The 22,987-nt window shown below is 39.9% G+C and overlaps 1 protein-coding gene across 1 annotated transcript; it reads left to right on the top strand.

Annotated features, from left to right (window-relative positions):
- The first annotated feature begins 390 nt into the window (after nucleotides 1-390).
- FAM71F1 (family with sequence similarity 71 member F1) lies at nucleotides 391-22,741 on the top strand. The gene is made up of 7 exons (XM_036761226.1): nucleotides 391-642; nucleotides 1,548-1,753; nucleotides 4,175-4,433; nucleotides 5,241-5,365; nucleotides 9,678-9,724; nucleotides 18,302-18,471; nucleotides 22,057-22,741. Exons 1-6 carry the CDS (start codon nucleotides 391-393, stop codon nucleotides 18,469-18,471), a joined length of 1,059 nt encoding a protein of 352 aa, XP_036617121.1. The 3' UTR covers nucleotides 22,057-22,741.
- Nucleotides 22,742-22,987: the final 246 nt, after the last annotated feature.

The raw sequence follows: 22,987 nt of genomic DNA, 5'->3' as shown, positions 1-22,987 counted from the left end.
TCTTTCCTATTAAAGCATCAAGGTTTTTAGTTATCATAATAGCTCATGTTTAGATGGGATTTTTAAGGTTTACAAAATAGTTTATTCACTACTCTTTGAGGTTGTTGATGTAAATATTTTAAGGTGAAGAAACTGAGGCTCAGAGAGGTTAGGTGAATTGCCCTTGGTCACACAGTCTAGACAGAGCCACAGACCTGGACTTGAACCCAGGTCTTTTGACTCCAAGTCCATCAGTACTTTTTCCCTTATACTACACTCACTATCTCAGTGATGTCATCCATTGTGAGCTGACAGACTTTCCTGGGCCTTGATGAGCAAACTCTAGGCAAGTAGAAGAGGGAGGTCGGATCAGGAACTTACAATTGGCCCCTTGACTACAGAGAAAGAGGCATGTTACCATCAACTCCTCTAAGTGGAAGACCCCAGTGGAAGTCAAAAAAGACACTGGTTGTCCCAAGATGCTATCAAGCCTACCATTCCCCTGATGCAAGAACGGTCATCAGGGGCCTCCCACCTGCAGCAGAAGAACCAGACCCTGGAGTGGGCCTTGGGGTAGAACAAGGGCTACTCTGCCAACTGCTTCATTCTCCAGAGTTTAACTTGTTTCCCAACTCAGCTGTCTTTGAAAGCAACTTCATCCAGGTACCCTTATCTAGCAATTTAAGCAAATTCTTTCCCCCTCTCCCAAACGTTATACCCAGGGCTTGTGTAAGACACTTAAATGAGCCTTGGAATCCCTGGCAGGAAGGGGGACCAAGGATGCATAAAAAACTCAAGAGATTAGGTCCCATGGCCCCTTTGTTTGTATACATAGAACAATGATCTCACCTGCAAGACTTCTGCTGTACAAGGCACCAGGTGTGAACTTTCAGGTAGAGGTCAGTGGTCATTGTACACTAGGGACTGATCAAACTGGATCTCAACCTCCAGCCCTAGGCCATTAGCACAAAAGTATGACTAGTATGGTAATAAGACCAAACTAAAGTCATTACCAAAATCACAGCTTTCAATTTTATAATACTCCAAGCTGAATATGAAATTTCATAAAAATGATGAGTCCTTCGGATAAAAGAACCAAGAACCTAGGTTTGAATAGTCTAAACCAGGGGTCCAAGAGTCTTAACCTGGGGACTATGGCACCCCATGTGGTCAGTAAGTAGTTTTCGTGGATTTGGATAGGGGAAGAAAATGGCAATTTTATTTTCATCAGTGTTTGGTTTCCTTTGTGTAATCCTCTGTATTTCATTTTAAGCATTTAAAAATATGATTCAGAGAAGGGATCCCTAGGCTTCACCAGACTATTAAATGATCCATGACACAAAAAAGGTTAAGAATTCTTTGTCTAAATGGACAAATGAAACAATTATTTTAAGAGACTCAAAAGTAGGTTAGATAGTTGAGGGAACCCTTTAGAGCTGAAATTTTCTTGGGGAGTTAACAACAATACAAACTGTCTACAAGGCAGATAGCTGAAAACTGACTTTCAATTAAGTGATTCAACCAACATGGTTGAAAGTACCTTCTACCCTTTCTTGTTACATGCTTAGATCCATGCCCTTGGGGCTGCTTTTCAGGTCACAAAGAATTGGAGAAACATCTATGATGCATCTACAACTGTGGCTCTTGGTGTGACCTCTTCAGTGGCATGCCTTCCTCTTCCCAATATTCTCCTGATGGCCAAAGTCAAGTGGCCCAAAGGGCAATCTCCAAAGTGGATCAGTCCAGTAGAAGCACCAACTATCACCCTCAAGAGGTAAAGAAATTCATGAGGGTGAAAGAATGAAAGGGGATACCATTGAGTGCCTGAGAGGAAGCTTGCTCTAAAATTGAATTACCTGGGAAGGGCATTAAAGATCGAGTCTTTCAGTTTATACTTGGGGAAACTGAAGCTCTGAGAGTTTTAGTAATTTCCCCAAGGTTGCATGACCCCAAAATGGCCAAGCTAGAATTTGAACCTAGGTCTTTTAGTTCTAGGCCCAATGCTTTTTCCACTATGCCAGAATCACAGATAAAAAACGTAGAGGTCCCTAGAAGCTGTATTAGCTTCTGGTCTAGTTACTTACACTTACAATGTCAGAACTTCAAGACAATTTATATAGTCTAACTTCCTCATTTTACAAGTAAGGAGAAAAAAAAAGACCTAGTGAATGAGGAAAAGGACTAGGGGTATGAAGACAGACCGCCTGGAGAGAGAAAGCTAACTAGAGACTGACTCCAATTATTGGAAATTTTTCCTTTCTTGTCATGAGATGGAATGGAAAGTTATATGACCTTGAGTAAGTGTCTCTGGGTTTGCATACTCATTGGTAAGATGAGGGGGCTAACCTAGACAAATTCTAGTATCCCTTTCCAGTCCTAAAATTTGGATACCTTAAAAAAAATAAAATTGTGCATTGTGTTAGGCACTAGGACTACAACGAAAGGCCAAAAACAGTACCTTCTCTCAAGGAAACCACAGTCTAATGGGGAAGACAATATGTAAACAGCTATGGACAAACAGGTTATATAGAGGTTAAATTCTTGTAATTTTAGAAGGAAGGTATAATCATTAAGTGAGACCAGGAAAGGCTTTTGGTTAGAAAGTAGAGCTTTAGAGGAAAATTGAAGGAAGTCAGGGAAAACAGGAGGAAGTAGGAAATTAGTGTGTTTGAGGGAGTATCAATATGTGTGTTGAAGCCCCCTAATATGAGAGCAGGGGTTGGGAAGACTATGAGGCAGGCACTAACCTTATTGAGGAAGGAAGGAGAGTGTCCTGAGACTTGGTGAATAACAGAATCCTCAGTGGGTGATAAGTACGGATTGAATGAACCTCATTATTAGGCTCTTCACCCATAAAGTCAGTCTTACTCATCAGCCCGTGCCTCTGCATCTCTGACAATTTTCCCCTCAATGGTAGGGAGGGATATTTTGGGGTTGGAAGAGAGAGGAGTAACCTATGCTGCAACCCAACCACTTTCTTTGGTAAGAGGGTTGTGGAGTGTATAGCCTGTATCATATTGAGTGCTGTCTTGGGAAGAAGGGAGGGGAGGGAGGAAGAGAAAAAATCTGGAACCCAAAATCTTATAAAATGAATGTTGAAAACTATCTTTACATGTAACTAGAAAAAATAAAATACTGGGGCAGCTGGGTGGCATGGTGAGTAGAACCAGCCCTGGAGTCAGGAGGACCTGAGTTCAAATCTGACCTCAGACACTTGACACATTTACTAGCTGTGTGACTTTGGGAAAGTCATTTAACCCCACTTGCTCTGCCTTCCCCCCTCAACCAAAAAAAACACTATTAAGTAGGGGGGAAAAGAGGGATGAGGAATGATAGCAGTAAGTAAAGAAGTCTAATGTTACTCTGTCTTCTATTTTTCTCCTTTGGTTCCCTTCCGGTAAGGTAATCCTAGCATCACTGTCCTTCTTTTCTGGAAGCTGGGATTCTCCCAGGAGGCCTGTAACATTCTAGCCACAATTAAGTTTGTAGACTTGGAGCTCCCAGCAGACTCCGTGAAATAGCAGGTAGAGTAGAGAGCCTCTGACCTGGGATCAAAGTTCACCAACCCTGTGGGTCAGTGTTGTCCCTGGTGACCCTTAGTTCCTAGACTCTGGACCCTGTGGGTCTACCCAAACTTACATAATTGCTGGTTGCTTCTTCCCCTGTTCTAGTGTGACCCAACTAGACTTGGTCCCTTTGCCTACCTAGAACTGTGTTATCTGCAGACTTTCCTGCTTAGCTAAATCCATGTCCTGAGCCTTCCTAGCCAGTCTTGACCTGCTACTGCCTATGCCCCAAAATCCTCTTGCTTCTCTTTCTATCTATCCATCTCTGTCTGTGCATCTATCTCTCCCTCAGATCTTTTATTCTCTCTCTCTGCTCTTCCCCCTTTTTCTTCCCTTCTCATATATTTTCCCCTCCCTTTCACTTCTGTCATTTTTTCTCTCTCTTTTCCTTCTTCTCCCCTATTTTTCCCTTTCTGCCCTTTCTCTTCCCCTCTTTTATCCATCTTTTGCCCTTTTGTTACCTATAACTTTCTTTTGGGGAATTGTTTTGGGGGATCACTTTATGGGATTTCATGTAGAAATTCCTCATTGTTCCACTGATCCTACTGACTAGGGATATGGCCCTATCGAAAAAGGATGACTTCTTCTGTGGAGGAGTTTCCATTTTTCCCCTTCTCTCTTGTCCCCAGGATTCTCCCACTAAAGTTTGTGGAACTTCAAGTTTGTGACTTGTCCCAGCGTATCCTGAGGGTCCGGACAGTTACTGAAAAAATTTACTACCTAAAACTCCACTTGGACCATCCTGAGGTTGTGTTCCAGCTCTGGGTCCGGCTGCTGTATATTCTGGAGAGGGGACTGTCCATTACCACTAAAGATCGGAGAATTCATGTGACTCACTGCCTAGTCCCCAAGGATCCCAGCAAATCTCCTGGGAATGCTACAGAAATGGTAAGTGTGCTCCCAGAGGTTATCCAGCCTGACACTCTAGCAGCCGGGTCATTGTAAGGGAGAACATTTTAGATGACGTAACTCTACCATGTGTGGTCTGAAGACTGCCTTCCCCAGTTTTGTTTTGTTTTGTTTTGTTTTGGATGGTTACAAATGTAAGGATCTAAAAAGGGCCAGGGTCTCCCATTGCATCCTGGGCCATCTCTAATCATCCTGATGAATATCTAGTCACTGGACCCAGATGGCTCTGGAGGAGAAAGTGAGGCTGGTGGTGACCTTACACAGCCCTCCCTCACTCAAATCAAAGTCAACTGCAAGCCATGTCATCATTTCCCTGATGCCATGGTCCTCTTTGAAAACAAAGGACAAACACAACAATGGGAGATCTATCAAGAGTCACTAACCAACTGAAGAAACCTATTTGTACAACTAAGAAGCAACTAAATATGGGGTTGGTTTTCCCCTCAGAGAAATAGAAATTATTCCATTCATGTGAACAGAAAACATAAAGCTTTATTACTCAGAAATACCACAAAATTATTCTAGTATGATAAAAAGTATTGGGCGGGAACAATACTTTTCACAGGTAGGAATCCAGGCCTGGCGTATGAAAAATAGATAGGATCTCTGGATTCCACTAGCATGGCTACTCCATGGAGCACATTTTGGGGTCCACAGTTATCATCAAGGAAAATGGTGTTTCCTCATGGCTGGGGCCCCCATAACATGACAAAGAGGCAATCCCTTTCAGACCCAAGACAGTGTGAGCCTAGCAACCTCACTTTACCATATGATCAATCTCTCCAGCTCGAAATTAGCAGACCACAACCTGCTGGACCAAGTGAGAGCCTGGCGCTTCTTATGGCCAAGGGACTGTCTGAAGCCTCTTCAAAGCGTTCAGCAGGCTTGAGCCAGCACAAGAAAACAGCTAGGTAAGTGCATTACACCTCCTACCATTCTTTTCTTCCATTAAGGCTGACAGTAGGGAGATAAGGGAACAAGCCTTGTGACTGAGGAGTCACCTGCTAAGAAACCCTAACTACTCTCTGTCTTCACACTATGACCCTGTGCAATTCATAAGCCCTTGCAGTCCACTATGACCTTCTTCTTGTATCACATGGGCAACTCAGCTTAAAACTCCAGAGTCCTGAGTCAGTGTAGTGGAATAAGAGGGAAGGTCTTGAGAGGCAAGATTTGAAAGAGAAGTTAGGAGAGACCTAATTACTGACTTAGTGCCTCACCTCTCTAATAGGAGAGGCTGGGAGGGGAGGGGAAGAGAGATTAACAGCCCTCAACTTGGAATGGCATAGAAATCTACTCTCCTTTTCCTTATAATCTTTGTTGTCAACTGGGCTTCAGCCCTTAACACCATGGACATGGGTATAGTTTTGGAAGATCACACAAAAAATCACCAGCTCCTGCTCCTTCCCATAGATGCCCTGGGAATGTCAGATTCTGGCTTACTGTGCTTTCCTCAAAAGGGACCTCCAGCTAACCAGATAGACACCAAATATTAGAAAGGTTTTATTTACACAACAAAAATACAGAAAAAGCTTGTACCTGAGCCCATAGTCAAGAAAATAGTTCCACCTTCCTCATGAGAAAAGAATCTCAGAGGCTCTAAAGAGTTCACTTCCCCTCCCCACCACCTGAACTTATATAGACCACATCGCTCATACTACAGGCAAAAAGATAGGTCACTGGGAATGTATTGCTGTAAATTTTGAATCCTCTCTCATATTCTGCTGCGCACATGACAATGCATTTTTTTACTTTTCTTATTTCATATTATTTTAGTTTTAGTATTTGTTTCCTTTTTTCTTATTTTGTATTTAAGTTTAAAATAAAAAAAAACTTGCAAATTAAAAAAGAAAAAGAAATTAAGGGGGAAAGAAAAGGATAGGTTGCATATGTTTTAGGCATACGGATTCACTCCTCTCTTACTGGCTCTGTGCCTCCTTGCTCCTTGGTACATGTAGCTCCCTGTAGGAACAATTTTGATGCACAGGCCTCTCTCCAGGTCACGTCTTCAGTATCTCTCTTTGAGTTCCGTGTGTTCCGGGTGTTCCTTCATACCCAGAAGCAAATGCCTTATGAGGCATTTGAACATATGAACATAGGAGGAACAGCTTCCCTGCACTGCTGTTACATTTTTACATATGTAAGGGAAGCTCCTGCTCTCCTTAGATATACTGTTGGCTAGTTGATAGCTTCTAAGCAGATTCAGTCAAAGGGCTGCACTTGAGGACCTAGAGGGCCACATGTGGCCTCGAGGCTGCAGGTTCCCCACCCCTGTTTTAAGTGATTCTGTTTAAATTCCAAAGCTACATTTGCTAATTGCCCAAGAATCCATGTTAACACTAGATAGCTGCAGAGGAAGCATGGATTAAAAGTATTTGCCTGAAAGTAACAAGGTCAGCCAAAATGAAAAGGGAATGGAAATCCAGGTGTCCTAGAGAACAATGTAGAGAATAAAAAGAAAACAACAGGAATGAAATCATGAGGAGAGGTAGCTAGATGACAGAAATGAAAAATCTGTAGTGGGGACTTCTTTTGGAGAGTGGGGGGATCAACAGCTTAGACACTCAGAAATCAGATAGGAGAGCATCTATGTCTTTGATGAACAAGAGGTCTCAGAGCAGGGCTTAAGATCAGCAGGTTCGCTTTAATTGTGACCTCTTTTCTTCTTCAATATTTTGCTAACTATATTTCAATATAACTAAGTTTCCTTTGTAGTCCTATAGATTTTATTTTATGCATCTAAAAACGTGATTCTTAGAAGGGTTCCAAAGGTTTCACCAGATTGCAGAAGGGGTCCATGACACAAAAATGGTTTAAAACCCCTTTCTTAGAGAGAGAGCCCAAACTTGGGCTGGGGATAGAAACAGGAGGGAAATAAGAAGACTATAGACTATCCAAACAAAAGACCTGGCAGTACAGGACTGAAATGATCAGCCCAGGTGACAGATTAATGGTATCTAAAACCAGGAGGTTTTTACATACCATTTTGAGTGGCAAGCTAGATTTAGATGAATTCTGTGTCAGCACTTTAGCTTAGCACACAGAATAGCTGGCATGCAGAATAAGCATTTAATGAATGTTTAATGACTATATTTTACTATACCTGTATAGAATTTATACTGTGATAAATCCTTTGGTCTTGCTCATGACAGTGCTGAGGAGAGGATATGGGAGAGGTAAAAGGGAATCAGGCAAGGGCACAGCCCCCAGAATACAAGTATTTATTATGTATCTATCATATTAAGAACTAGGGGTACAGAGACAGACATTAAAAACAGTCCTTGCCTTCAAGTAGGACAAAAATCTCTATGCCTTGGGTCACAATAATAGGAATATGACAGATTGCAAAGGGAGGTAGCCTGATACCATTTTGCCACTATGTCTAGGTGGGAAAACCAACACAAGAGCAAATTGGGTCTGCCCATTGGAAGATTGACAGGTGTGGTTTGTCTAAGAAAATGATGGTAGGAAATAGACAAAAAAAAACATGTAGCTAATTTTTAAAGCAAATTATTTTATTAAGTTAAAAAGCAAAATTCCTAGAAATTTTTATTCTCACTGTTTAACCTTATATGAGAGTCTTTAAAAATTTGTTTTTCAAATCACTGTTTCCTTAATAAGGCTTTTTAAAAATAATTTATTTTTCCCCAATTACATGTAAAATTTTTAATATTCATTTTTAAAAATTTTAAGTTCCAAATTCTCTCCCTTCCTTACCTTCCCCCTCATTGGGAAGGTAAGCATTTATATAGGTTATACATATGCAATCTTTTAAAACATATTTCCACATTAGTCATATAGTGAGAGAAGACACAGAACAAAAAAAACCCACGAAAAATAAAGTGAAAAATAGTATGCTTTGATATGCTTTCAGACTCCATCAATTCTTTGTCTAGCTGTGGATAGATACCATTTTTCATCATGAGTCCTTTGGAATGTCTTAGATCACTGTATTGCTGAGAATAGCTAAGTCATTCACAGTTGATCATCATTGCTGTTACTATGTACAATGTTCTTCTGGTTCTGCTGATTTCACTTTGCACCAGTTCGTGTAAGTCTTTCCAGGTTTTTCTGAGATCAGTCCACTTGTCATTTCTTTATAGCACAATAATATTCCATCATAGTCATATATCACAACTTATTTAGCTGTTCCCCAATTGATGAATATCCCCTCAACTTCTAATTCTTTTGACACCACAAAAAGAGCTACCATAAATATTTTTGTACAAATATAGCTTTTTTCATTAGCTTTATAAATTTATTTAAACTTTTTAACTTATATCTTTTGTAATTATGTCACAATGATTTTAGAATCCTAACTATCCTTTCTCCTCCCCAATCTAGTCATCCTTTATGAAAAGAAATTTAAAAAGAAAGGGGGGAAATGCATTCTAACAAAAACAACCAATAGATCCACCATGTCTGAAAGCATATATAATATTTCATGTCCATGGTCTCCCATCTTTGAAATTTTAATTAGTTTAAAAAACTCACTGTTTTCTGAATCTATTAAGTAGTCTTAAAAATTAATATAATGAACAATTTTGGTCCCAGAGGAAAAACAAGGAAATGAATTTCCTTCTTTTTCATGCAGAGGTGAAAAGTTGGGATGCGGAACCTTGCATAGAATATAGTTACTATATCCATTAGTTCTGCTTCACTATTTTCTCTTTGTCCTAAGGACAGACTTATGAAATGAGTGAGAGGGGAAGAGAGTATATCTAGAAATGATTGTGATGTAAGAAGCATCAACAAAACATGAATAAAAATTTGTATTTGAAAAATTAATTTCACTGAAGCCCTGTGTTATTATTTTCTTTCCATGGAGAGACAGGTACCAGTTTGATGGCAATCAAGGCTGTTTTTACAAAAAAAAAATAAATTTTTAAAAGACTTTTTACATATGGGATATATGCAATTTACAACAGATAAAACGAATAAATTTTTCCATTCTCATGATATGTGAGCAGATGGTACCCACTCCTTCTCAGCAAAGACAAAACTTAGCTTTTCTCTGTCCCTCTCCCCTGGCTTTCTCACTTCTCTAGTCACTTTTTAAGTAGGTCATAGTCACCAATATAGCCATTTCCATTTATATCTGTGCCTAAGTCATTTGCACTTGGAAGAACACTATTGAAAGCCGGGTTTGAAATAAAATTTCAATGCTTTTTCTTTTTCCTTTTGTCTTTTTTTTGACCCTGCCAATATTTTCTGGATCATCAGGACCAACGTCATGGAGGTCCCTAGAGATGTTCAGACAAGCAACTCAGGTAAAACAGAATGCAAGGAACCCCCCCACCCCCACCCTTTCTCTTTCTCTCTCTCTCTCTCTCTCTCTCTCTCTCTCTCTCTCTCTCTCTCCCCCTCTCTGATTCTGTCTCTCTGTCTCTGTCTGTCTGATTCTGTCTCTGTCTCTGTCTCACACACACACACACACACACACACACACACCCAGAGTTTTGAGAATCTACCAATAGAGGAACTTGGTGCTTAAGCTAGTTTCTCTTTCTGACTTTAAGGTTTTTGTCAAAAGCTCGATGACTCTCCTTTTAGTCTTCCAGGCTTAAAGACTTGGAGTCCTCTTTGACCCCTCACTCTCTTTTGTGTCCTTTGCATTCACCAAAAGTAAAGAATCAAGCCCTAGAATCAGCAGCTAGGAACCAAGGAGATAATTTAATTCTCTGACCTCCTTGACTTATGGGGTCATCCTTACTTAAGGAAGCCCCATATATGGTATTTCAGAGGTTGAAATCCACCTAATAATTGCCACCAACTTAGTCCTAGCCTTTCTGTTGTGTTTGGAATGCTTCCAGATTCTCAGGTCCAATTGGAACACCTCTTGTCCCCACCTATATCTAATCAATGGAGACAAGCCAAGAATAAACAGAATATTTTATAAGCATGTGATAGGGCAACTCACTAACCACCCACCTATCTCTGCCCCCAAGGAGCTAAAAGTCTAAAAGCTGAAAAGGCTGGGGTACAAACATAGAGCTTGATGGAACTTAAGAGGTCATCTAGCCCAGCCCTTCTTTGTCTTATAGATGAGAAAATTGAAGTCTAGAAACATTAAGTAAATTGTCCAAGATCATAAGTCAAATAAGTGACTGGCCCAGGATTTGAACTCTGGTTTTCTGACTCTATATTATGTCACACAGACTTTAGCACAAAGATGACCTTATTTGCTATGTGTAGCTGAAATACGTGTATGCAGATGACATTCATGGAGAGTTAATAAGCATTAAGTTCTTATAACGTGCCACATACTGTGCAAAACATTGGGAATTCAAAGAGGGAAAGAAAAGGAAAAGAAATCACAGTTCCTGCCTTCAAGGAACTCATATTCTGATGGGGAGACAGTATACAGACATCTATGGTACACACAAGATATGTACAAAGTAGATGAAAGGTATCTCAGAGGGGAGGCACCAGCAGCTAGGAATACAAGAAAGGGCCTCCTGCAGAAGGTGGGATCTGAGCTGAGTCTGGAAGGAAACCTGGGAAATTAAGAATTGGGAGTGAGGAGGGAGAACATTGCAGGATAAGGGGACAGCCAGGCAGTGCAAAAGCCCAGAGATGGGAAATAGAGCTCCCTGACCTAGTAACAACAAAGGTGGCCATTGTAGCTGATTGTCAAATAGATGGAAAGGAGTTAAGGGTCACAAGACTGAAAAGGAGAAAGGGACCTACTTGTGAAGAGCTTTAAATGGCAGCCAGAGTCATTTAGATTTGAACAAGGCGGGACTAGAATTTATTGAGTTGGAAAAATCACTTCAGCAGCTGAATAGATGATGGATTATAGCAGGAAGAGACTTGAGGCAGGGAGAACAAATAGAAAACTACTATAATAGTCCAGGCAAGAGATGATGAGGTACACTAGGGTGATAGCTTGTGAGTGCATGTCAGTGATGTAGCAAAGGTAGTGAAGACAAGGTTTGGCAACAGATTGGATATGTGGGTTGATTGGAAGTGAGGAGTTGAGGATGACAATGGAGGCTGTGTGAACTGGTGCTTTCAACTAGAAAAAAATAAGTTGAGAAGGTGGGGGAGGGGGCATGGAGAGTAGGAGAAGTAATAAGTTCTGTTTTGACATGTTGAGTTTGAGATCCCTATGGGACATCCAACTCAAGATATTCAAAAGGGAGTTGTTGATTCAAGATTGTAATTTAGGATAGAGACTATGTCTAGATTTAGAGATCTGGGAATCAATTCCGTATAGAGATGATACTTTAACCACCGGAGAGGATGAGATCACCTAGTAGGACAGTATAAATTAAAAAGAGAACAGGGCTCAGATGAACCTTGGAGGAGAAACAAAGAAACATCAAACAAAGAACTGCATTTCTCCACTGGGGTGTGGCACTAGAGGAGCAGCTACTTTCTTCCAAGTGCCGGCAGGGTGTGTTGCTGGAATAATGAACTACACCACCTCCCTGCTAACTTAAAGTGCTTAGATGCACCTCCTTCACACCTCTTCAATATCTTTACCAGTTACCATTTAAGATCTAGAGGAATGAATTAGCTTCCTTATGTGATCTTTTTAAAAAATTACTTTTAAAAATAACCGCTCCCCTACCCATTGAGAAGGCAAGAAAAGCAAAGCCCATTACAAATATGTATAGTTATGCAAAAAAAATTTCCTGCATTAGCCATGTCCATTAAAAAAAAAGAAAGAAAGAAAAGACAGTATGATTCTATCTTACTCTAAGTCCATCACTTTTCTATCTGGAGGTCAGTAGCATGTTTCATTGTGCCCTTTAGAATTATGATCAGTTATTGTGCTAATGAGAGTTCCCAAGTCTTTCAGATATGATTATTTTTACAATATTGTTGTTATTGTATAAATTGTTGTCTTGGTTCCGCTCACATTGCTTTATATCAGTTCATACAAGTCTTCCCAAGATTTTCTGAAACTATCCTCTTCATCATTTCTTAAAGTACAAGAGTATTCTATCATATTTATATACTCCAATATTCCTCAGTTAATGAGCATCTCCTCAGTTTACAATTATTTGCTACTACAAAAAGAGCCTCTGTAAGTAAGAGTTGAGGATGACAATGGAGTAAGTATTTTTAAAATATATTAATGCTCTTCCTCTTTTTAAAAAAAATCTCCTTGGGCTATAGTAAAAATTTTATTTTTATTCTGAACTTAAATACTAAATAAAATGAATATTTCCATATACATATAGAACACGAAAAGATTATTATAAAGAACCTGCAGATCTCTGTTACGTATATCTTACTTTTCTTTTTCAACCTCTAGCTTTGAAATATGTCCTGCTTATCTGATATTTTTTGCCTTCTTTCCATTCTCTTCATGTAAAAAAAAAAACGATGCCTCAATGACTTCCTCCTCCTCTTCTTCTTCTTCCTTCTCCTTCTCCTCCTCCTTCTTCCCTAGCCCTATCCTCTCATGTGGGGGGGGAGGGGAGGAAAAGAAAAACAAAGCTTATCATAACAAATATGCATAGTTAAGCAAAACAAATTCCCACATTAACTATATCCAAAAATGTATGTCTTTCTCCCTCCCCTCCCTGAAATGTGTGCTTTATTTTGTATCTTAAATCTAACATATCTCTGGGTAGCATGCTTCATCATCAGTGCTCTGGAATAATGTGGTTGGCCATTGCATTGATCAGAGTTCTCAAATCTTTCAAAGTTGTTTTTCTTCATAATGTTATCAATATCAATTATTATCCTGGTTGTGCTTGCTCTACTCTGCATCACTTCATACAGATCTTCTCAGGTTTCTCTGAAGTTGCCCATGTAATCATTTCTCACAGTGTAATTATATTACATTACATTCATATACCATCACTTGTTTAGCCATTTCTCAATAGATGGGTACCACTTGGTTTCCAGTTCTTTGCTACTTCAAAAAGTGCTTCTATAATATACATTTTATATATGGAGGTCTTCTTCCTTTTAAAATGACAACTTATCACAATGACTCTAGTACCTACCCACTTGGAGACCACAATTATGATTCTTTTCCACCCCAAAGAATTGGCTCATCTAGATTAAGAAATGTATTCAAGTGAAATCAAAAGTAAACTATAACTTCATTAACATCTGTAATGGCAAGCAGAATGAGACTTTTTGCTTTTTTTAGTTTTGGAGTGCTTCTCAGCACTAAGGCAGTCAAGTGCCTTTGAGTCTTGCCTTTGTTTCAATCAAGAGTCTTTGATGACCTGCTTAAGTCACTGGAAGACCTGGGTCACATGGGTTTGAGTTGCGATGTCCTCTGACTCTGAAAAAGTGTATATATACTCTGAGGTTAGCATTTTGCTTGGTGCTCACTCACTGGAAAAGTGTCATGTGATTTGACTAGATGAGACTCTGGGTAGCCATTAAGGAGAGCCGTGCCCCCTGCCCCCCACCCCGGCTTTGGAAAACCCAGATGCTAGTACTTCTCTCTCTGGTAACTATGTATGTAATGTCTTGGTCAGAAGGCTAGAAGTCTGTCTGTTCGTTTGTGTTATTTTGCACTGTTTATACAGGGTGTTCCTAAAGTCTGGACACATAGGCAAAAATGCATATTTTCAAGAAATGAAATGAATGAAATTTTCAACAACATTTTATTTAATTGGAATATTAACAATTAACATCTTCAATTCATTTGTGATGCAAAGGTTGATGTGCTTTGCAAGATTCACATGAACTCGATGCAATAACTCCACATTGATGTCAATTGCCTGTGTCCAGACTTTAGGAATAAATACCCTGTATAATTTCTGCTTGTAATTTCTGTTTCTGTTTTCTCTCAGGTTCAGGGTGTTGACTTTTTCTCTTGAACTAAGTGAATGATACATGTATGTTTAATTAAAGTAAGATTGTCAACCCCTTAAAGTTGCTTTCCTTAGAAAAGCAGATCAAAGAACCTGTGCTAGCAGCCCTCCTGTGTGCTGGTGTTATTGGCCTTACACAGCCACAGTAGTAGCAAGTAGCATTGCTGTTACAACATCTATGATTACAAGTAAAAGCCATAACCTTTTCTCGTAAAGTCAGAGTCTTCGACCTTTTTCCTTCTCTGCCTGGCCCCCTTTATGGGGACAAATATACCCAAAGGCCTTTTGCAGCCGAGTACAACCAAATATACCTGGGTCTCCAAAACAGGGTGGCAAGTTGAGGGTGTAGGAAGAAAAGAAGGGAAATCACAGCTTAGCACAATCAACTTGTACAATCTCAAAATAGACCCAAATCTGCAATTCAAATACTTGGCTGCCTATCAGGCAAATCTGATGGCTCACCTCAGTGGTCCTGGGGGTGTTAGAAGGCTAGCAAAAGGAGGGAGCAGGAGACACTTGTCTGTATAATGCTGGACCATCCTATCCTGGTTATAGTTCTAGTGTAAGATCACAATCCCATTATGAATTGGTATATTGTCTGGGAGACTTGGTGTGACTCCCCCAATCCCCGGCCCCCTCTACCACCACCAAATCCATCTCTCCAAAAGCAACCTAGAAGGGAGTGTCTCCAAACTTAGCTAGCCCGAATGCCAGAAGAGAACAGAAGGATGTAAGGAAGAAAGTGAGGACATGCAAACAGTACAGTTTTGAAAACAAACTGCAGAATACTTTTTTTAAAAGTGGTATGAAATGTCACGGTTTCATAGACAATTGTCTTTTTGTATTCTACTGTGTATAGAAATGGTTTTCTTCCTTCTTTTTCCTTTTTTTTTTGCTATTTAAGTTTAGAATTAAAAAAAAAAACAAAACTTAGTTAGATAGGTTCTTAGAAGACAGACACACACGATCTGTTTTCTGGCCCCTAGTCAAAGCTTCTCAATTTGGTAAGACCTGCCATGGATTTGTGTTCTATTGGCATAACCTTCCAGAGGTCAAGGTTACCTCCATGCCAAAAGGATACAGACCTCTGTGTATATATTTAACTGCTTCTATTTAGTCCTCAACCCTTTTAATCTGGCTTCCAGCCTCCATTCCTCTCACATGACTCTTTCTAAGGTTAAGAGAGGTTTCTTAATCACCAAATCCAATGGCCTTTGCTAGGTTTCCATTCTTCTTTGACTTCTCCACAGCATGTGTTTCAACAACCTGGCTAGCAGCTTCTGTGGGGGTATAAGATTCACCCACAGCCAGCACCCAGAAAGCTGTCAACAGCACAGGTTCTTTCGATCTGCTTAAGCAAGGAAAGCAAGGTGAAGGGGTTGACAAGCTTACTTTTAATTCAAATATCATTCAGTTAGTTCAGGGGAAAAAAACCAGCACCCTGAACTTCAAAACAAAATGCAGACAAATTACAGACATCAACAGACTTTGTCTGATTCAAGTCCCAACAGATAGTTACCAGAGTTCAACAAAGTTTCAACATCCGGGTTTACAAGCTGGAGGGCTCCTTAACTACAGCTGCCCAGAGTCTCCTCATCAACACCATCTCCAGAGCCCTGCACCAATGGCTCTGTCCTCCCTTCTTATAGGGCTTCAGACATCAAACATCATCTGAATCACCAGGGCTCAGGCTCTGGTGATTGGTTCTTGAGTTGGCCCCTCCCCTCAGGACCCTGGGATGTACACATCCACATGGATTACATTAACACCTAATGGGGTTTGGGCCTGAGGCTTAGCACCTAGTATAAAGCTCACTGAGATAAATTGAGTCACTCAAAGAAAACAAAGGCCATTCTGGTTACAGCATGTGATCCCATTTTGACCAGTTCCTTCCTAGACTTTTGTGACACTGACTTTCAGGCTCCCTTCCTACCTTTTCAACTTCTCCTTCTTTGGCTTCCTTTCCTCTCACCTCTTGAATATAGGCATCCCCGAGTCTCTGAGTCAGACACTCAATCTCTTAACATACATTCTCTTCCTCAATGAGCTCATCTGTCCTCATTCCTTCACCTTAGCTCTGTGACTCCCAATTCTCTATATTCAGTGTGGACATCATCCCTAAGCTCCAGGACTGAACTCTTAAAGTCTTCTGGAATATATTCCTAAATTTTCCACCAATGTCTCAAGTCCATGTCTAAAACAGATTCTACCATCTTTGTCCTGAAACTTGTTTCTCTCCCTAACTTTGCTAGTTTCTATTTCACAGGCTGGAAACCATGGAGCCAACGTTGTCTCTTCCTTCTTTCTCCAATCAGCTGCCAAGCCCCTGTCCACTCTACCTTTGCAGGTTCACTCACATTGGTCACAGAATCACAGATGTAGAGGTAAAAGAGACCTCAGAGGCCATTTAGTCCAACTTTCTCATTTTACAGATGAAGAAACTAATGTGCTGCTTTCCATACCCACTGCCAGTACTCCTTGTACCAGAATTCAAGTCCTGATTGTCCCCTACTAAGAATACTTCAGTAAGTTTCTTACTCACAGAGAGCTACCTCTACACATCACTGCCAGGGAAATATACTTAATGTACACCTCTGATTATGATTGCCCTGCTCACAATTCTCAAAGAACATTTAAGGCACTCCACAATCTGATTCCATCCGACTTTTCCAGCCTTATCTCACCATACTTCCCTCTAGACTCTGCTATTTCTGCTCATTCCTACTTCTTCTATTCCTATGCCTGGAATGCAATCACAGGATCTTCTCCTACCAAAATCATCCTTGTCCGTAGAGACAAATAATTCCCATAAAGTCTTCCTGAAAGATTGCATCAGCCAGAAGCAATCTCTCATCCTTTGCCTCTCCAGGAGCACTTTGTATTATGGCTATTTGTATAGATATATTCTCTCCCCTAGATTATAAATTCCCTCAGCCTTATTCATCTTCACATTTCTCTAACTCCTGGAATAGTTTATAATATATGTTGGTTGAACTATATACAACATTCTCTTTATATCAGCAAGCATACATAGCCCTTTCCTAATTTTGCTCTGGATATACTAAGAATGTCATATTATGGAACATTTAAATATTTAGAGGTAAGTACAGGGTAAGAGGTCTGGAAGTGTTTTTCTAACATCCATTTATAAGCTTTGCAGAGCTGAGGCTGTCCAATGTTTCTTCTGTCTTCACAGAAGCCTTCTCTATATAGAGGCAGCACATCATGGGTGGTGATAACCAGGTAGTCAGGAAGACCTGGGTTCAGGTCCTGCCTCTGATATACTAGCTGTATGACCACAAGGAAGTCATTTAAACTCTTAGTGTCTCAGGCAACTCTCTAAGTCACGAATTGCCAATCTGCACTGGTGGAGGGAGTTTCCACACTGGAATTTCTCCATAGGAATGGAGTCAATCACAGGTTTGGATGGGAAAAAAAATCATGGTGATTGATGCATTTAACATCAGGGTTTAGTATAACAAGTTAACTTGATCATGGTATTTTGAGAAGTTCATGTTTTTAAGGTCATCAGACAAGCTGGGATCACTGGGACCATAACAATCAGTTATGATTGACTGATGTCAATCAAACCATCTTGAGATGTCATTGGCCCTTCTTCTTTCCAATTGCCCTCTTTATTTTTCATTCTTATTCGTTGCCTCACACATACGGTTCCATCTGTAATAAGAATAAGGGGGTCGGACTAGATTCTTCAGCTTTCTTTCGGCTCTAAATCCTATGATCCTAATATCCCCTTGGGTCATATAAACTCTCCTTACCCTTGGAAGACCAAACAACCAAAGAGCCACAAACTTAAGTGCTCAGCTAGCTCTTTGTAACTAGGAGTAAGAATCTCTTCAGAAAATAGCAAACAGTTTCAAAGTTAATTTAATTATATTAATAGTTAATTTCTATAGACGAAACCATTTTTTTAAAAAAGGTAAAAAGAGGATTAAGAGTCTTGCAAGCCACTGAGAGATAGGTACATGGTTTATCTGTATGGTTGAATGATCTAACTTGGAAATAAAATTCCTTGACTTTTGTTTTTTCATCTAGAAAAAGAAACTTCCTCCAAAGAAAGCATTCAAAGAACCGAAGGAGAGCTACGCTTAAGAGACTCTTTCTCTTATGGTATGTGGGAAAGAGAGAATCCCTCAGGGCTACAGCCACTATCTCTCCTTAGCACCCTGGCAGCCTCCACATGTTGCTTTGGCCCACAGCCTTAGGTAAGATATCTAGACTAAAATTGTTCTGCTATAGTGAGGTTGGGTTCCTTTATTTTTTAGCTTTAAATATTTTATTCTTTTTCCAATTACATGTAAAAATAATTGTTAACTTTTTAAAAAATTTGAGTTCCAAATTCTCTCCCTCCCTCCTCCACTTCTCTTTCATTGAGAAGGCAAGCAATTTGATATAAGTTAAACATGTGCAGTCATGTAAAACATATTTCCATTAGTCATGTTGTGAAAGAAAACACAGACCACAAAAAAAGCACATGCAAGAAAATAGAAAAGAGCGTACTTCAATGTGCATTGACTCTATCAGTTCTTTCTCTGGAGGTGGATAGCATACTTCATCATAAGTCCTTGGGAATCGTTTAGGATCCTTGTATTGCTGAAAATAGCTAAGTCATTCATAGTTGATCATCATACAATATTACTGTATACAATGTCCTCTGGTTCTGCTCATTTCACTTTGTATCAGTTCATGTAAGTCTTCCGAGGTTTTCCTGAAAACATCTTGCTCCTCATTTCTTCCAGCACAATGGTATTCCATCACAGTCATGTACTACAACTTGTTTAGCCATTCCCCAATTGATGGACATCCCCTCAATTTCCATTGTTTGCCACCACAAAAAGAGTTGCTATATATATTTTTGTATATATAGATTCTTTTTTAAAAAATCTCTTTGGGATACAAATCTAGTAGTGGTATTTCTGGGTCAAAGGGTTTTACAGCTCTTTGGGCATTATAGTGAGGTTTTTAAGGTCTATATGGTATCCTGGATTTTCCCCAGAATATCTGGTCACTGGAAACATCTGCTGAAGTGTCAGAACCCATAACAAGTACTCCTAACCCTCCTCCTTCTATTCAATACTTCCACCTGACCTCTTTTCTGAGACCTGGATCCCTTTGAAAGTCCTAGAGAGACACCTTGAGATTTCACAAAAGGGCTTTCTGGGGAACACCTGAGATACTCCTCTGAGCCAAGGCTGCTTTACATCCACATCAGGAAGGGAGAAGGTTAGGAAAGATGGAGCCAGAATCTATTGTCTCATCTCCTTTAATGGCTACTGTTATCTTGCAAATGAGAGTCATGTTCAGACTTGAGAGTCGCAGATGAGTTGCTGATCAGCACAGATGGAGGGAGTTTCCCCACATCAATGGAATCACAAAACTGGATGAAAAAATAATGATGGTGATGCACAGAGTCATGCTGAGGCTTGGGGTTAGGAGGATGGACAGGAGTGAGGGAGAGAAGAGTATATCTGAAAGGGTTATGGGGAAGGAGAGGCAGAATGCCTGCACACTTGTGGCTTCAGCCCCTTTTCCCCTTTTCTTCTCACTGAGCAGATCTTATTTACCATTTCATTTATCTGACAAGTGTCTATTGAGTAGTTATTTAATAAATGTTTGTTGAATTATCTATTGTTTGTCCAAGTTTGAGAGGTACAGAAACATGTGCTCTTCTTCCAGACTAGGTCTAAATGGTCCTTTCCAAAATCTTGTCATTTCAATTTAAGATCATGGTTCTCAATGCTTCAAAATGACTGATGGCAGAACATGAAGGCTCTGTGGGTCAGTAGAAAGAATGCTGGCTCTGGAGTCAGAGGATCTGGGTTCAAAGCCTTCTGCTGACTGTGGGCAAGACATTTTCTGGGTGTCTTGATTCTTCCATCTATAAAATGGGAGGTTGGATCCAACATAGCCTCTGAGGCACCTTCCAGATCTATGTCTATGATTCTTTTACCTGATTTTGAATTCTGACTCTGTTACTACCTGGATTACATTGGGCAAGTCACCTAAACCCTATGAGCCTTATTTTTGTCATTTGTCAAATGCGAGGGAGTTGAACTAGATGATCTCTAAGTAGCCCCTTCTAGCTCTATATCTATGATCCTATGAGAATGTGGCACCAGCAGCAAAGCCAGATACCCAACATAGATGGATGGCTTTTTTTAAAAAAATCTCATATCCTTTTAATTTTTAATTTTTTTTTAGTTTTCAACATTCACTTTTATAAGATTTTGAGTTCTAATTTTCCCCCTCCTCAAGATGGCATGTAATCTGATATAGGCCATACATGTACAATCTTATTAAACATATTTCCACATTAGTCATGTTGTAAAAGAAGAACCAGGACAAAAGGGAAAAACCATGAGAAAGAGAAGAGAAGAGAGAAAGAGAGAGAGAGAGAGAGAGAGAGAGAGAGAGAGAGAGAGAGAGAGAGAGAGAGAATAATAATATGCTTCAATTTGCATTCCGACTCCATAGTTTTTTCTGGATGTAGATAGCATTTTCTATCATGAGTCTTTTGGAATTGTCTTAGATCACTGCATTGCTGAGAAGAACTAAATCTATCAAAGTTGGTCATCACATAATGTTGATGTTACTGTGTACAATGTTCACCTGGTTTTGCTCATTTCACTCAGCATCAGTTCATATTAAGTCTTTCCAGGTTTTTCTGAAATCTGCCATATTTCTTATGGAACAATAGTATTCCATTACATTCATATACAATAACTTGTTCAGTCATTCCCCAACTGACAGGCATCCCCTTAATTTCCAATTCTTTGCCACCACAAAAAGAGCTGCTATAAATATTTTTGTACATGTGGATCCTTTTCCCTTTTTTATGATCTCTTTGGGATACAGACCTAGAAGTGGTATTGCTGGATCAAAGAATATACAGTGTTTTATAGCCCTTTGGGCATAGTTCCAAATTGCTCTCCAGAATGATTGGATCAGTTCACAATTCCACCCAACAATGCATTAGTGTTCCAATTTTCCCACATCTTCTCCAACATTTGTCCTTTTCCTGTTTTCTCATGTTAGCCAATCTGACAGGTGTGATGTGGTACTTCAGAGTTGTTTTAATTTGCATTTCCTCTAATCAATAGCGATTTAGAGCATTTTTTCATATGACCATGGATATCTTTAATTTCTTCATCTGAAAACTGAATAGCTTTTTAAAAAAGCAACTCAATATTATATAAAAGAGACAGGGAATATATACTCACTTCTCAGACTTCTGAGTCGTATTTCTTGCTGATGCATCAGTACTGTATCTTGGCTTGCTCTAACCTCTGGCCAATAGTGCAGTCCTAGGATAGTGCTTATTTTCCTACTACAACTCATATTCATCTAGAACATTGAGGTTTACATAGCACTTTCCTCACAACAACCCTATTAAACATAGATAATGCAAGTATTCTTTGTTTCTTTTTTTAAACATACAAGGAAGTTGAGGCTGAAGGAGAGGTTAAAAGTGCTTTGCCCAAATCACGAAGCCAGTAAGGTCAGAGCTAAGACTCAAACTCAGATCTTCTGACTCCAGATTGGGCACTCTTTTCATTGTATCTCTCTATTATAATAAGGTGTCCATGGTAAGAAAGACTAGACATAGGATTTTTTAGTTGTGACAAGAATAGATCATCATAAGTGGCCCTGTTTTACATCCATTCAAAGGATTATCTCCTTTCTTATTTACAAACTCTGGTTTCCAGAACAAGAATCCAGTTGCTCAAGATGCTATATTTACTTGCATAATATGCACACTTTTTATACTATCTTTTTCGGTCCCAAATTAGGGGGTGCAGTCGTGATCATACAGTGGATTTTGCAGCAGAAGGTGTTCAACAGCGACAGGAAAAGGGATGGTTGGCAGAACAACAAGGTGCTCGACAACAGGGAAGACAGTCTGGAACTGTCTTTGGACTGATGGTCCAAAAAGGTGGCTGATGGCCTTGGAGGGATTCAGGGTTACCCAGCAGAGGTGTCTAGAAACAGCAGCAGCTAGTAGCAACAGAAACCTGCAGTTGTCCATCAGCAACAACAGCAACTGGTAACTAGAGTGGGCAAAGAAGACAGGTGACGGCAGAGGCAGTGACCAAACATGGACCTCTAGAATCAACTAGGTTTCAAAAGGCAATGACAACGGTGGAAACGAACCCAAGAGCAACGGAAAGGATGAATTACAAAGCTGCCCCAAGGGAGTACAGAACTAGGACTATCAAGGTAGACCTTTTAAAAATTATGATGGAAATCGGACAAGTGATACTAAAATGGCCAAGCTACACAACTACTCTGACGATCTATCTTTAATGAGAAAACTAAGGAAAAGCAGTCTTAGTGCAGGTGTTGTGATAAGAAAGCAGACAAAGCAGATAGAGCTTGCTGTATCTGAAATGTACTCCCTTTCACCTCCATCTTATAGAATCCTTAGCTTCCTTCAAAGTACAACTCAGGTGCTACATATGTCCTCCCAATTCCCCCCATTAGTGCACTCACACATGTTCTCATTTCTCTCTCTCTCTTGCTCTCTCTCTCCTCCTCTTCCTCTTCTTTTTTCCTCTCTCCCTCCCTCCCTCCCCCTCTCCTCTTCCTCTCTCCCTTTCTTTCTCTTTTCCTTCTTCTCTCTCTCTAAATCACTATGCATATATTATTTATCTGTGTACATGTCGTATACCCTGGCAGAATGTAAGCTCATTGAGGGCAGGGGCTTTTTTGTTTTTGTCTTTG

This window comes from Trichosurus vulpecula, chromosome 5, assembly GCF_011100635.1.
Source record: "Trichosurus vulpecula isolate mTriVul1 chromosome 5, mTriVul1.pri, whole genome shotgun sequence".
Classification (NCBI taxonomy): Eukaryota; Metazoa; Chordata; class Mammalia; order Diprotodontia; family Phalangeridae; genus Trichosurus; species Trichosurus vulpecula.
This window is presented reverse-complemented; position numbering and strand designations above follow the sequence as displayed.